General features: G+C 34.1%; 1 protein-coding gene across 1 annotated transcript in view; it reads right to left on the reverse strand.

The window, feature by feature from the left end:
• ints6l (integrator complex subunit 6 like) overlaps positions 1 to 16,331 on the reverse strand; it is a 46,229-nt gene that overhangs the window by 6,715 nt on the left and 23,183 nt on the right. Inside the window, exons 6-13 of the mRNA XM_073820231.1 lie at positions 12,611 to 12,675; positions 9,911 to 10,063; positions 6,099 to 6,231; positions 3,913 to 4,007; positions 3,494 to 3,604; positions 3,109 to 3,324; positions 2,227 to 2,353; positions 514 to 656 (exon numbers count right to left, since the gene is read on the reverse strand). Coding sequence (XP_073676332.1) covers positions 514 to 656; positions 2,227 to 2,353; positions 3,109 to 3,324; positions 3,494 to 3,604; positions 3,913 to 4,007; positions 6,099 to 6,231; positions 9,911 to 10,063; positions 12,611 to 12,675 — 1,043 coding nt within the window. The remainder of the gene's footprint in view (positions 1 to 513; positions 657 to 2,226; positions 2,354 to 3,108; positions 3,325 to 3,493; positions 3,605 to 3,912; positions 4,008 to 6,098; positions 6,232 to 9,910; positions 10,064 to 12,610; positions 12,676 to 16,331) is intronic.

Raw genomic sequence — 16,331 nt, forward strand, 5'->3', positions numbered from 1 at the left:
TCTGACAACAGCCAGTGCTCCACACAGAGATCTGATCTCATCATCATCATCCAGTCTGTCTGGAGTGATTTGAAGAAACAGAACAAACTGAAACAGACTAAGTCAACGTCTGACAACAGACTGTGGCAACGTCTCCAAGATGCTTCAAGTACTTCAGTTGAGTACACTTAGAAGTTCTTAAGATTAGTGTGTGAAAATAGAGCACATTATGGAAGTGCACTTGTTTTTCACCTGACCTTCCAAAAAAGCAAAAAATATCAAGAGCTTAATTACGGTGGTCAAAAAAAGAAACATGTCAAATTTGCCAACAATCTCTCAGTCGTTGTATTAGAAACACCCACACAGCAGCAACTAGCTTTCTGAAATGCTAATGCCAAAATAATATAATACAAAGTATAGCGCTATAAATATTTTTAATAAATGAATATATTATATACTAGATTAGTGATGTTAATAACTGTGGAAACACATCACAGTCTGTGAAAATGGTCCATAACTTTCACATTCACTCACCTTCTTGTCCTGCTTGAATGGGTTGCCAAATGTGTGCAGTCGTTTGGGTTGGTCTGGATCAATCTCACGCAGGGGTGATGGCATCATCTTCAGATACTCCTGATAATTTCCCATCTGCCCCACTGGAATACTGTGCAAGGAGTCTACAGAATCATGGAAAAATATTCAATAGTAATCAAATACAGTGCCTTGCGAAAGTATTCATACCCCTTTATTTTTTTCACGGTATGTTATGTTGCTGCCTTATGTTAAACTGTTTTAAATGACTTGTTTTTCACATCAGTTTACACTCCATGCACCAAAATGACAAAGCAAAAACAGAATTGTCACAACTTCATAAATGTATTAAAAAGAAAACAACTGAAATCAGTACATTGCATAAGTATCCATACCCTTAACTCAGTACTTCGCTGAAGCACCTTTACAGCCTCAAGTCTTTTTGGGTATGATGTGACATGCTTTGCACATCAACATTTGGCAATTATCTCCTCACCTCTTCACCTCTCAAGCTCTGTCAGCTTGGATAGGGTCTGGTAGACATTTTCAGGTTTCTCTAGAAATGTTTGATTGGGTTCAAGCCCAGCCTCTGGCCACTCAAAGAGTTGTCTATAAGCCACTCTTGCTGTGTGCTTAGGTTCATTGTCCTGTTGGAAGGTGAATCTTCTGCCCAGTCTGAGGTTCTGAATGCTCTGGACTGGGTTTTCATTAAGGCTATCTCAATATTTTGGTGCATTGAGCTTTTCTTCTACTCTGACAAGTCCCTCAGTCCCTGCCGCTGAAAAACAACCGCACAGCATGAGGCAGCTACCAGCACATTTTACTTTTGGGATGGCACTCTGCAGGTGATGAGCGGTCCCTGGTTTCTTTCAAACATTATGCCTGGAATTGAGGTTCATCAGACCAGAGAATCTTGTTTCTCACAGTCTGAGCATCCTTTAGATGCTTTTTTACAAAAAGTGTTTTCATGTGTCTTCACTGAGGAGAGGATTGAGTCTTGCCACACCACCATAAAGCATATATCAGTGAAATGTTGCAGTGATATTTATCCTTCTCTAAGTTTCTCCCATCTACATAAATGATCATGGAGCTTAACTAGAATGACCATTAGGTCCATTAAGGGTAACGGAGTCTAGATGCTTCTGTGAACCTTCAATGCAGCAGAATTTCTTCTGAACTCGTTCCCAGATGTGTGGCTTGATGCAATGCTGTCTCTGAGCTCTACAGGCAGTTTTTTTTAACCTCAGGGCTTGGTTTTTGCTCTGATATGCATTTTCAGCTGTTAGATTAAGATGTGTGTGTCTTTCCAAATCATACTCATTCACCTGAATTTGCCACAGGTTAACTTCACTCAAAGTGTAGTAACATCTACAAGCAGTATAAATGCACCTGAGCTAAATTTCAACTGTCCCAGATAAGGGTTTGAATATTTATGCAATGGAATCATTTAAGTTTTTATTTTTAATAAATTTGCAAAGAAGTTAAAAACCAGTGTTTTGCTTTGCAATTATGGTGTATGGAGTGTGGATTGATGTGGAAAAAAAGAATAATTTAAAACAGTTTCACATAAGACAACAACATAACAAAATATGAAACATGAAGGAGTATGAATACTTCAAGGTACTGTACAACAGAAATTTTCCTAATGTTGCCGCAAGTCATGTTTTGCAGAAGGGTCACTTTGCAAAATGTAATTTTTGTTTTTGGTACAATTACCATCATCCTGGCCTCTGATTAGCTTCTGTGTTGTCCTCAAAAGGTTGGAACGCATCCGAGTCACTTGATCTAGAAGGTTCCGTCGTGGAATATCATAAGCGTTCCTATAGGCCTGGGGCTTCAAATCCTTGAAAGAGAACATGAGTAAATAAAGATAGGAGTTACATTTTTGTCTAAGCCCAAGAAAATTGCATATAAACAAACCAAAAATTATTCAGACACCAGATATTTTTTCTAGTGGGTGCAGGACACTATAGTTCATTCATTTAAGTGAGGATAGCAAAATAAAGTAAACTGTGACATATTACACCCAAAAAGTCTTCATACAGTGGACTACCAGTAAAACCGATACAAATTTGGGACCTAAAATTAACACACTTTGACCTGACTATATTTTGCTTGCATGTTTTTTCTTTAATTGCTAATGTAATCTTTTTACACCACAGACTGAACAAAATTAAGCATTGCTTGGTAATTGCTCAACAAAGCATTGATAGTTGTGTAAATATCGTCATACTAACAGTTGTCTGAATTTTAGTTGATTGTAATGCATTACATACCTTTCTATCAAAGTTATTTGACATTATCAAGATGAATTTGTTCCGACACAGGTTAACTCTGAGTTCTTGTCATATTTTATTACTATTTTCTAAACTATAGCGAAAAAAAAATGTGATAATGTGAGAAATGTTGAAGGTATCTGAATAAATTTTGGTTTGACTGCATGTTTAAATCAGATGTATAGTCAGAAGAATTAATCAGAATGAACCTGCATCAGCAAGAAAATACGATTTAAAATTCTGACCCCCGGTGTGAATTGAGACATGATTGATTTCAAATAGACTCTGTAATGTAATTCAGCCCCACTCAAACTGTCTGTACCTTGTTGAGAAGTGCAATCTGGAAACCAGCGAACTCTTTGAAGTTCATGTCGATGAGTCGAAGGGGTACCTCGCCTGTGATGCCCTGCAGGAGCTGCTTGAAATCACGGCGGTGTGCCAGAGACAGGGCATTCGAGTGGTTCTTAACCTTGATGCCTGACTCTTGAGGAGGCTTCTTCCCGACAGACACAATCAGGCGATCTGACTCAATCTTTGCCTTGAAAATCAAGCACAACTTGAGTTAAAATCTGCATCACTCATGCCTCATACAGATACATTTTAATACTGAATGAATAACGTAATATAGAACATTTAAAGGAATGTTATGAGTTATGAACACTATTGAACAGTGCAGATTTAACTGTCAGCAGCTTAATTGTGCTCACCTGCTGGCTGAGTTTTTTTAGGTAGGAAATAACACTGTAGCTCAAGCCACAATCCATGTTGTCAGAGATGAGATTCGGGGCTCCCATCATCCTCAGCGCCTTCTTGAGAGGCTGCAGACAGAAAAAAGATAGCAAGAGTGGAGCGCAGAGACAAAGGAAGTGAAAATGAGGACACACTCAGGGTGAATCTGCACTCAGAGCACATATCCTTGACCTCATTACAGCTGTTAACACACTATAGAACAAATACAGCGAATAAGAGCGGTCAGATTACAAATGACCCTTTAGTGTATCTAACAGGCTGTGAATTGTATATTGCATTAATTTGTATGCACAAAGAAGCTGTTTTTTTATGTAAGCAGGACACTTCTGTGCTCTATTGGGATGTCCTTTTTAAGTAGGAATGAAGACTGTCTTACCAAGAGAAAGTAAGGAGGCATGGACTTCAGGTACATTTCAAAGGCCTGCCGCCACTTGAGGTTTGGCTTCAGCTTGTGCACTTTAAACAAATCATCTGTAAGGAGAATAAGAGATGGAAAGTTTGCTGAAGAAAGTCAGATGCTACATTGCAGGACTAAATTGGTTATTTTAAATCATTCTCCAGGAGGAAATTAAAGATGTACTAAAATTGTACACAATTTATGCAGTAATTGTGCATGCAATGAATTATATACAATTATTTTAATTATATATTGTATATACACTGTGAGTCAAAAGTTTTTGAACAGTCAGATTGTTTTTAAAGAAGTCTCTTCTGCTCACCAAGCCTGCATTTATTTGATTCAAAGTACAGCAAAAACAGTACAATTTTGAAATATTTTTACTATTTAAAATAACTTTTCTATTTGAATATATTTTAAAATGTCATTTATTCCTGTGATTTCAAAGCTGAATTTTTAGCATTATTTCTCTAGTCACATGATTCTTCAGTAATCATTCTATTATTCTGATTTGATGCTCAAAAACATTTTTTATTATTATTATTATTATTATGTTGAAATAGCTGAGTAAAATTTTTCAGGTTTCTTTGATGAATAGAAAGTTCAGAAGAACAGCATTTATCTGAAATATAAATATTTTGTAACGTTTTAAATGTCTTTGTCTTTTGAACAATTTAAAACATCCCTGCTAAATAAAAGTATCAATTTCTATAATAAAAAAATATATAATAAATAAAAAAAATTATAGTGACTCCAAGCTTTTGAATGGTATAGTGTATGTTACAAAAGCTTTTTATTTCAGATAAATGCTGATTTTTGGATCATTCTATTCTTCAAAAAAAGTACTCAACTGTTTTAAATATTGATAATAATAATAATAATAACAATAAATGTTTCTTGAACAGCACATCAGCATATTAGAATGATTTCTGAAGGATCATGTGACACTGAAGACTGGAGTAATGATGCTGAAAATTTAGCTTTGAAATCACAGGAATAAATTACATTTTAAAATATATTCTAATAGAAAACAGTTATTTTAAATAATAAAAATATTTCAAATATTTTGTACTTTGGATCAAATAAATGCAGACTTGGTGAGCAGAAGACATTTCTTTAAAAAACATTAAAAATCTTACTGTTCAAAAACTTTTAACTGCTAGTGTATATACCGCTGTTCAGAAGTTTGGGATCAGTAAGATTTTTAATGTTTTTTTAAAGAGGCCTTTTATGCTCATTAAGGCTGTGTTTATATGATTAAAAATACAGAAAATACAGTAATATTGTGAAATAATATTGCCATTTAAAATACTGGTTTTCTATTTTAATATACCTTAAAATAGAATTTATTCCTGTGATGCAAAGCTACATTTTCAGAATTTTCACTGAATTTACTCCAGCCATCAATGTCACACGATCCTTCAGAAATCATTCTAATATGCTGATTTATTATCAATGTTGGAAACAGTTGTGCTGCTTAATATTTTTGGAACCTGTGATATTTTTTCAGGATTCTTTGATGAATAAAAAAGAACAGCATTTATTTAAAATAGAAAAATTTTGTAACAATACACACTACCGTTCAAAGTTTGGGGTCAGTAAATGTTTTCTTCCTTTCTTTCTTTGAAAGAAATCATTACTTATATTCAGCAAGGATGTGTTTAATTGATAGACAAAAGTGATAGCAAAGACTAGCAAAGAATAGATTTCTATTTTGAATAAATGCGGTTCTTTATTCATCGAAGAATCCTAAATAAAGTATTACAAAAAATATTAAGCAGCATCGATAATACAATTAATAAATCAGCATATTAGAATGATTTCTGAAGGATCATGTGACACTGAAGACTGGAGTAATGATGCTGAAACTAATAAAATAAGTTTTATTTTAAAATATATTAAAAAAGAAAACCATTATTTTAAACTGTAATATTATTTCACAATATTAATTTTATTCTGTGTTTTTGATCAAATAAATGCAGCCTTGATGAGCATAAGAGAGTTCTTTAAAAAACATTACAAATCTTACTGATCCCAAACAGCAGTGCATCTTTTTAGTTTTATTTCTCTTTATCATGGCTAAACAAAGCATCGTTATGTATGCAATGTCCTATAGAAAAAAAAACTTGTATGGTTGGAAATGTGCCATTAGGAAACACACATACCTAGGAGTGGCAACAGGACGGGATAGTTGTAAGGCATGACGAAGAGGTTGACACAGGTGAGCGTAGTGCTGGCCTTCAGGTATCCGAATGGGTGGGCGACATCGCTGTGTTTGCCGCTGCAGTTCACAAACACCTGGGCGACAGGGGAGAGGAGTTAGCATTGTCTGCTGTCTCCTGAGAGCTCAGCTCTCACATCAAACTGTTTCTCAGAGACAAAACCCATTCATTAATGGCTCATTAGGTGACAGAGTACCTTAGAGACTAGTGTGCTATAAATGCCTCTAAATATGCTTATAAACGGATGAGCTCTTTCTAATTTACCTTCTTTTCTTTATATGCTCCCTAGTGAGGCAAGTAATCATGTAACATTGTAACCATGGCAAAAGGACAAACACAAATGTTCAATTATATCAGTATTTTTAGATGAGCTTAAATGTGTGATGCAAGTAGAAAAAAAAAAAGAATGTTGCAAAAACATTTTCTGGTATCCTAAGGTATTTATAGCATGTTTATATTTATATATTTATATCCAGCATGGAAAAAAAACTTTAATTTACTGCAGTATTGTCAAATCCTTTTTGTGTGACTTCTTCCTAGAAACTAAATGGTCTGGGTAATAGCTCTTGAGAGACCATTTGTCATTATTTCAGAGAAGAGCAAAATGAGCTCCAGTGAAAAATTCTGTGTATTGAATTATTTCCTCTCCAAAAGTAATCATGCCCCAGTATCAGTCATAAAAGCTTTCAGATTCTTTTTGCCTCTCACATTATGATTAGTCAAATAACCGCAGATACAGTCTGATTCATTTTAATAATAATCAAATTAACTTGTTAATTAAAGAAAATCTCAGCGGTGCTTGCTTGTGATACCAGCTGCCATGATCCTAGGATGTTGCTATGCAGTTGCTAGGGTGTTCTGAGTGTTTTTCATGTGGTTGCTATGGCATTAATAGATGGTTGCTAATTGGCGCAAGCCAAAAGAGCCCAACCCTAAATAACTACATGTTCTAGTTACAAAATAGGACTCGGGTCTCTCATTTAATGCAGATCTATGGGATTTATTTCACTCATCTTATGTTAAATCTGATGTTTTCACTCTGAACTGCCTCTGAATCAACACCTTCCTATAAATCTGATTAATTATTTTACCAAAATAAGAGGGATCATGCAAAATGCATGTCCACAACTGTGTTTTGTTTAGTTTTTTTTTGTTTAGTGATAGTTGTTCACGAGTCCCTTGTTTGTCCTGAACAGTTAAACTGCCCACTGTTCTTCAGAAAAATCCTTCAGGTCCCACAAATTCTTTGGTTTTTCCGCATTTTTATGTATTCGAACCCTTTCCAGAGATCCATCTTTTCACACTGAGGACAACTGAGGGACTCATATGCAACTATTACAGAAGGTTCAAATACTCACTGACGCTCCTGAAGAAAAAATGATGCATTAGGAGCTGGGGGTGAAAACTTTTGAACAGAATAAGGATGTGCACATTTTTCTTATTTTGCCTAAATTTCATATTTTTTCATTTAGTACTGCCCGTCAGAGGCTACAGAAGATGTTTCCCAGAAGACAAAATAAGTTAAATTTACCCTGATCTCCAAATTCAAAAAGTTTTAACCCCCTAGCTCTTAATGCATTCTGTTTTTCCTTCTGGAGCATCAGTGAATGTTTGAACCTTCTGTAATAGTTGCATATGAGTCCCTCAGTTGTCCTCAGTGTGGAAAGATGGATCTCAAAATCATACAGTCATTGTTGGAAAGGGTTGAAATACACATAAATGCTGTGTTTTTTTTCTGAAGAACAGATGGCAGTTTAACTGTTCAGGACAAACAAGGGACTCATGAACAACTATCACTAAACGAAAACCACAGCTGTGGATCATTCAGGTAACAACACATTATAAAGAATCAAGTGTATGAAAACTTTTGAACAGGGTAATTTTTATAAATTCAACTATTATTTTCTCTTGTGGACTATGTGTAAACATCTTTTATGTGAAATATTTTACTCAGGTCAGTACTAAATAAACAATAACATGCATTTTGCATGATCCCTCTTATTTTGGTAAAATAATTTACATTTTGCAGATTCTAAAAGGGGGATGCAAACTTTTGACCTCAACTGTATGTATTGTTTAAAATTTGGTTTAATTCTACTCTATTGCACTCTATTGCGCTGCTCTGTATTTTGCTCTAATACCATGCCACTGATTTTATCGTTTGCTCTTCTATGATCACATTTCCTCTCGTGTAAGTCACTTTAGATAAGCATCTTCTGACTGAAATAGTGTAAGAAACCCTGCACAAACTCTATATTAATGGACGGACATCAGGGAGGAAATTATTGCATAACACATGTTGAAGATTACTACAAAGGTGCTATTCAAATATTGGGGGTTTGTACGATTTTTTTTAATGTCTTATAAAGAAGTCTCCTTTGGTCATCAAGGCTGGATTTACTTGTAAAACAGAAAAAGTGTGAAATATTATTACAATTAAAAATAACTGGTTTTCTATATTAATACATTTTAAAATGTAATTTATTACAAGCTGAATTTTCAGCATCATTACTCTAGTCTTCAGTGTCACATGACCTTTCAGAAATCATTCTAATATGCTGATTCGCTGCTTAAGAAACATTTATTATTATTATTATTAATATCATCATCATCATCAATGTTAAAAACACTTGTTCTACTTAATATTTCTTTGAAGAATTCAGGATTCCTTGATGAATAGAAAGTTCAAAAGGAAGATTTTTATTTAAAATATAATTGTTCTGTAATATTATAATTGTCTTTATTGTCAGTTTTGATCAATTTAATCCAGACTTGATGAATAAAAGTATTAATTTCTGTACAAAAAAAAGATAAAATTAACAAATGGATTAGTGAATGAATAAATTAGCATTTTCAAATCGATTAATCATGATTAATCACATCCAAAATAAAAGTAATTTCTTAAATACACTACCAGTCAAAAGTTAATGTTTTTTTAAAGAAGTCTCTCCTTCTTACCAAACCTGCATTTATTTGATCCAAAGTAGATCAAAAACAGAAAAATTGTGAAATATTTTTACTATTTAAAATAACTGTTTTCTGTGTGAATATATTGTCAAATTTAATTTATTCCTGTGATTTCAAAGCTGAATTTTTAGCATCATTACTGCAGTCACATGATCCTTCATAAATCTTTCAAATATTCTGATTTGCTGCTCAAAAACATTTATTTTTATTATTATGTTAAAAACTGCTTTTTTCAGGTTTCTTTGATAAATAGAAAGTTCAGAAGAACATCATTTATCTGAAATAGAAATCTTTTGTAACATTAAAAATGTCTTTATCATAACTTTTGATCAATTTAAAGCATCATTGCTAAATAAAAGTATTAATTTAATTAAAAAAAATGGTAAATTGTCTAATGTTACAAAAGCTATTGATTTCAGATAAATGCTTTAGATCTTTCTCTTTATCAAAGAATCATGAAAAAAACACTGTGTTTGAATAAAAAACTACACAACAGAATCTAATTTCAGCTGCGGCTTGTCCGGTTACTAAATACAGGACTTTTACAACGGTCACTGTAAATGTGTAAGCCATTAAACTGAACAGACAAGTCATTTGTGTTGTGCTTTTTTACATTCCAGTAAATATGGAAAAACTAAACACCCACTGTTTCTTTCCGCCCTTTTAACATGATATCTATCAACATGAAACTCGGCTCTAACCAGACAGCAGACAGCACTCTAGGGGCTGCGAAAGATGGCATGCTAAATACAGATCAGATTAAATAGTTGTGTATAAAGGTGTCCCACCTGCCAGCACATGTGAGGAGACTTCCTCTCCAAGATGTACTGGGTGAGCGGGGACGGCTCCAACTCATATTTGTCAAAAGGCAGCTTGTCAATAACCATCGGCTCACAGTCGATACAGGAAAACCGCACCACAGGATGAGAAGATCGTGGAGGCTAGAGAGAGAAAACAAAAATCTGTATAATACATTCTCCACAATAGGTTTTTTTCAAAAGATACTTTAGGCAATTCCATAATATTTTCAGCTAGATTTAACAAATTTTATTACGTTTAAAATAATTTCCTCCAAATCAGTGCACAACATGTGAAAAAGTCAGTCTGGTACAGTGCTATTTTAGTATTACTTATATACTATTACAGTACTACACAGGGTTATCTTTTTCATTAATTTTGAGCTTTTGTTAATTTTAAGCTTTTATTTTTATATTTTCCATTTTATTTTATTAGTCATCTTAATGCACTCTTTGTATTTTTATTCATTTTTGTTATTAAGAAAAATTCTAAATATTTGTAATACTATAATATTAGTGCTTTTTTACTTAATTTTTTCAAGTTTTTAATTGAATATTCATTTATTTTAATGTTTGTGCTTGCTCATTAAATATTTTAATGTTATTAAATATTATATTTTGCACACACACACACACACACACACACACACACACACACACACACACACACACACACACACACACACACGTTGGGTTTACATGTTTTATGGGGACATTCCATAGGCGTAATGGTTTTTATACTGTACAAACCGTATTTTCTATCGCCCTACACCTAAACCTAGCCCTCACAGGAGATTGTGCACACTTTTACTTCCTCAAAAAAACTCTTTGTGCATGATTTATAAGCCTGTTTCCTCATGGGGACCTAAGAAATGTCCCCACAAGGTCAAAATCTACTGGTATTACTATCCTTGTGGGGACATTTGGTCCCCACAACGTGATGAATACCAGGTACACACACACACACATATACAGTCAAGCCCGAAATTATTCATACTCCTGGCAAATTCTGACTTAAAGTTACTTTTATTCAACCAACAAGTTTTTTTTGACCGGAGATGACACATGCTTCTCCTAAAAGATAATAAGACGATGTACAAGAGGCCTCATTGTGGAAAAAAATATTTCTTAGCTTTTTTATTTACATTTGAACAAAAAGTGACATGTCCAAAATTATTCATACCCTTTGCAAACTGTCACAGTCTATGGGAAAATCCAAAGTTCTATACCATTCCAAATAGTCCAAGCTGTTCTAAAGCATCCCAATTACCCTGATTCATTGGGAACAGCTGTTTTAATCAACTCAACAGGTGAAAAACAGAAGCTCTCTGCTGTTGCTTTGTGGACAGTCATGGCTAAGACAAAGGAGCTCACTGAGGACCTGCTGCGCATTGTGGCTGCTCACAAGTCAGGACAGGGCTATAAGACCATATCTAAATGTTTTGAAGTTCCAGTGGCTACAGAGCAAAGTATTATTAAAAAATACAAGACGTTCTGCACTGTGAAAAATCTCAGAGGACGTGGTCGGAAGCCAAAGTGACACCTGTGCTGGCCAGGAGGATAGTGAGAGAGGTAAAAAAGAATCCAAGGATCACCATCAAGGCCATCCTGATGAATCTGGACTCTTCTGGTGGCAACATCTCAAGGCAGACAGTCCAACGGACACTGCACACCGCTGGGTTTCACGGACACAGACCAAGGAGGACACCACTTCTCCAGATAAGGCACACAAAAGCCCGCTTGACCTTGCATATGCTCATCTGGACAAAGAAGAAGACTTCTGGTCTTTTTTATGGTCAGATGAAACGAAAATTGAATTGGTTGGCCACAATGATGTAGCCTTCATTTGGTGTAAAAAAGGAAAAGCCTTCAACCCTAAGAGCACCAACCCCACTGTCAAACATGGTGGTGGGAACCTAATGTTTTGGGGGTGTTTTTCCAGCCGGTGGACCAGGGAACCTAATCACAGTAAACGGCGCCATGAAAAAGGAGCAATACATCAAAATTCTCAACAACAACATCAGGCAGTCTGCAGAGAAACTTGGCCTTGGGCACCAGTGGACATTTCAGCACGACAACGACCCAAAACACACAGCAAAAGTGGTAAAGAAATGGTTAGCAGACAAAAACATTAACACTTTGCAGTGGCCCAGCCAGAGTCCTAACTTAAATCCAATTGAGAATCTGTGGAGGGAGTTAAAGATCAGGGTGATGGCAAGGAGACCCTCCAACCTGAAAGAGTTGGAGCTCATCGCTAAAGATGAATGGGCAAAAATACCAGTGGAGACATGCACAAAGCTGGTCAGCAATTATAGGAAGCGTTTGATTGCTGTAATAGTGAATAAAGGCTTTTCTATTGATTATTGAGAAGGGTATGAATAATTATGGACATGCCACTTTTTGTTCAAATGTAAATAAAAGATGAGTAATAATTTTTTCCACAATGATGCCTCTTGTACATAGTCTTATCTTCTGGGAGATATCTGTGTAATTTCTAATAAAAAAAATAAAAAATTGCTGGTTGAATAAAAATAACTTTAAGTCAGAATTTGCCAGGGGTATGAATAATTTCGGGCTTGACTGAATGTATTATATACACATATAATACATTCTCCACAATAGAGTTTTTTCAAAAGATATGTCTGTTAGATGGCTAATCACAGCGGCAGTATGTAATGACCCATGTGTTACAGGCACATGACAACACAAGCTGTTCATTCCCTGAGCAGATAATCTCACAACACCCTGACTGAACACTAAATAGAAGAAAATAAAACATTCATTATTTATTTTAGGAACATGAAACAGAGCATTTATCTGCTCAGAAAAGTTCCATTCAAGCCACCCCATGTTACTGTCTGTGCCCAAACCCGTTGTACCACTGATTCACAAAATCGCAGTCACGACAGTGGAGATGTCAGGAAGGAAATGACCTCATGTTAAGCTAGCGGTAAGTGTTAAAGCTCTGCAGTTTTATTCTGCTGGCAACTGCTCTCTCGCAGTGCCCACAGGCTGAGCTGAGCTGTGGCACTTTGGCACGGCACCAGCTGCTGTCTCTACAGTGTACTGTTTAAGAGAGAATAGACAGTGAGGGGGTGGGAAACCTCAGGACAGTGAAGCCTTTCCTCATGTTACCGCTCTTTTCAGCTCCCTTATCTTCATCTGCATTCATTAGCACTGCTTGAGCAAGATGAAAGCTAACCTTTAGTTTGCGGAGGTCATTACCTTTGGCTAATAAATTGCTTCATCCACTCGGCTCGGATGAGCCAATGCTAATACACCTATCCAAACTCCCTTTGCAATCCCAGTATTTTTCCGCTTTATTAAGGATTCGGTGCAATTTCAGCACGCAGAAAGAAACTAAAGAAACGGCTGAACGTCTGCCAGGTCCCAGAGCGCCACAGAACGTCCTTCTGTGCTCGCTCATTAAATACTTTAGGCAATTCTATAGTGTTTTTAGCTACATTTTATTACATTTAAAATAATTTCCTCCAAATCAGTGCACAACATGTGAAAAAAAGTCAGCCTGGTACAGTGCTATTTTAGTATTACTTACATACTATTACAGTAGTAATATTTATGTTTTTAGAGCTTTTTTTTACACTTTACAATATGGTTCCATTTGTTAACATATATAAATATATAACATGAACTAAGAATGAAATATACTCTTGAAGCATTTATTGACCCTAGTTGATGTTAATTTGAACATTTACTAATACATTATTAAAATGTATTGCTCATCGTTAGTTAATGCTTTAACTAATGAAACCTTATTGTAAAGTGTTACCTTTTTTTCTAATTGTGAACTAGCTTTTATTTTTATATTTTAGTTACATTTTTTAGTCATTTCCATGCACTTTTTAGTTATTTTTATTCATTCTACTTTTTTTATCTAAATAGTTGTCATTTATTTTTAGTTTTATTTTAGCTAGTAAACAATATTTACGGTTTTCATATAATTTTCATATAAGTTTTTCATTGAATATTTATATTTTCTTTTGTTTGTGCTCACTTATTAAACATTTTAGCCAATTCCACCGTGTTTTCAGCTCGATTGAACATATTTAACATAGATTTAACTAGATTTAAACATATGTGTTTAAAAATATTTTGCACAAATCAGTGCAAAACGTGAAAAAAGTCAGCCTGGTACAGTGCTCTTTTAGTATTATTTATATACTATTACAAATACTGTAATGTTAGTTAATGAATTAACTAATGTTAACTAATGGAACCTTATTGTAAAGTGTTACCTTTTTTATTAATTAGCTTTTATTTTTATATTATTAATTTTAATTTAGTTTCTCTTTTTTTTGACATTTACATGCACTTTTTTTATGAATTTTTATTCATATTTGTTTTTTTTATTCTAAACAGTTGTAATTTATTTTTATTTCATTTATGTTTTTATTTCAGTTAGTAATCTTAGTGCTTTTACTTAAACCTTTTTCAACTAGTTGCCAAACAATATTTTATTTTTAAAATCCAAAGTTATATCTGTTAATATTATTTGATGAAGCTGAGCTAACATGAACTAACAATGAACATCTGTATTTTTATAATCTAACATTAATAAGCATAATTAAATACTGTTACAATGTATTGCTCCTTGTAAGTTAATGTTAGTTATTAATGAAACCTTATTGTAAAGTGTTTCCTTTTTATTGATTGAATTGTTATATTTTCAGTTTTATTTCATTGTATTTTTGTAAAATTTCTAGTCATTTTAATTCATTTTCTTTTTTTATATTTATGAGTAGTTGTAATTTATTTTATTTCAGTTAGTAATCTTAGTGCTTTTACTTAAACCTTTTTTCAGCTAGTTGCCTAAACCATATTTCTGGTTTTTATATACTTTAAGTTTTTCATTAATATATATATATATATATATATATTAGTGGTGGGCATAGATTAATTTTTTTAATCTAGATTAATCTAGATTAAATCTTGGAATTAATCTAGATTAATCTAGATTAAAATGGCTAATTTGAATTCTGCTGAAGGCATTCAGAATATGTGTGCTACCCAAATAATGACTAAAAGTAAGTCTTTGAGAATGGTTTTCTCAAGCCAGGCGCATTAGACCAGGCGCTCATCTCCTGTTTCCAAACTGCATCACAAACTGCTCAATAAAGCTGTTCTGATAATTTGTTGATGAAAATAAATTATGTTCCATAAGATGTACTTGTGTTTACTAACTAACTAACAATGAAATTATTTTTTCTACCTATTAGATTGTGTTTTTTTAACATCTACACCTACCCAACCCTAAACTTAGCCCTTACTGTAATAAAAAAACAGTATTATTGTTGTACAGTGTGATAAAAAATATACATATACGTATATATATCTATGGTAGCCAGTGTTTCCCCTACGTTTCCAGCTTTTGGGGGGTGGGGATACACACCGTACTTTTATTTTGACAGGTTGCCGTGAAGTTTCTGTGTATACCTATTTTTTACAGTCTATGGTGTATACAGTATGACATGATGCGAGTTTTCTCAAATGAAACGTTAAAAGTGACACTCACAGCAGTTTGGGCGATTGAGTTTATCTGTTCATGTGAGATGAAAATGCCAAAAATTACCGGGAGCGTCACGTGTGTTTCAGTATGCGTGTAGTAAAAGCTTGTCTCCATCATTCATACATACAGCTAGGCAAACGGAACATACCGGATTCATATTAAAACGGTCTTTTTGCATTTCAGTTTTCACAGACACTAGTCCATATCGCGATTTGAATTAAGTGACAGACCAACATTTGATTTATGAATCCAAAAAACGACGAATTTACGTGGCATTTCGCGCTATAGTAGATTCGGTTTTTATGAATGGAGGACGACGTGATCCCGTCTGTGTTTTGGCGGAGGAGACTTAAACGCGCGACCATATTCTATAGTCTTTGGTATACATCCGCGTTAAACTATCAAGGTGAAAGTCATCATAGCTTGCATAGTTTAGACCCAGCTCCCAACCCAAATTTGAGAATAGATTAACGGCGATATTTTTTTTATCTCGCGATAAGAGTCTCACGTTAACGCAGCACGTTAACGCCGATAACGGCCCACCACTAATATATATATACATACACTACCGGTCAAAAGTTTGGGGTCAGTAAATTTTTCTTCTTCTTTTTTTTTTTTTGAAAGAAATTAATACTTTTATTCACCAAGGGTGTGTTAAATTGATAAAAAGTTATAGCAAATACTTACATTGTTAGAAAATATTTATATTTTGAATAAATGCTGTTCTTTTGAGCTTTTTATTCATCAAGGAATCCTGAAAAAATATCACAATTTCTAAATAAATACTTTGCAGGGCAACTGTTGCAATATATAATCCAATATAGATCCAATATAGATCATTCTAATAATAAATCAGTATATTACAATAGAAACCATTATTTTATA

This window comes from Garra rufa, chromosome 16, assembly GCF_049309525.1.
Source record: "Garra rufa chromosome 16, GarRuf1.0, whole genome shotgun sequence".
Taxonomy (NCBI): Eukaryota; Metazoa; Chordata; class Actinopteri; order Cypriniformes; family Cyprinidae; genus Garra; species Garra rufa.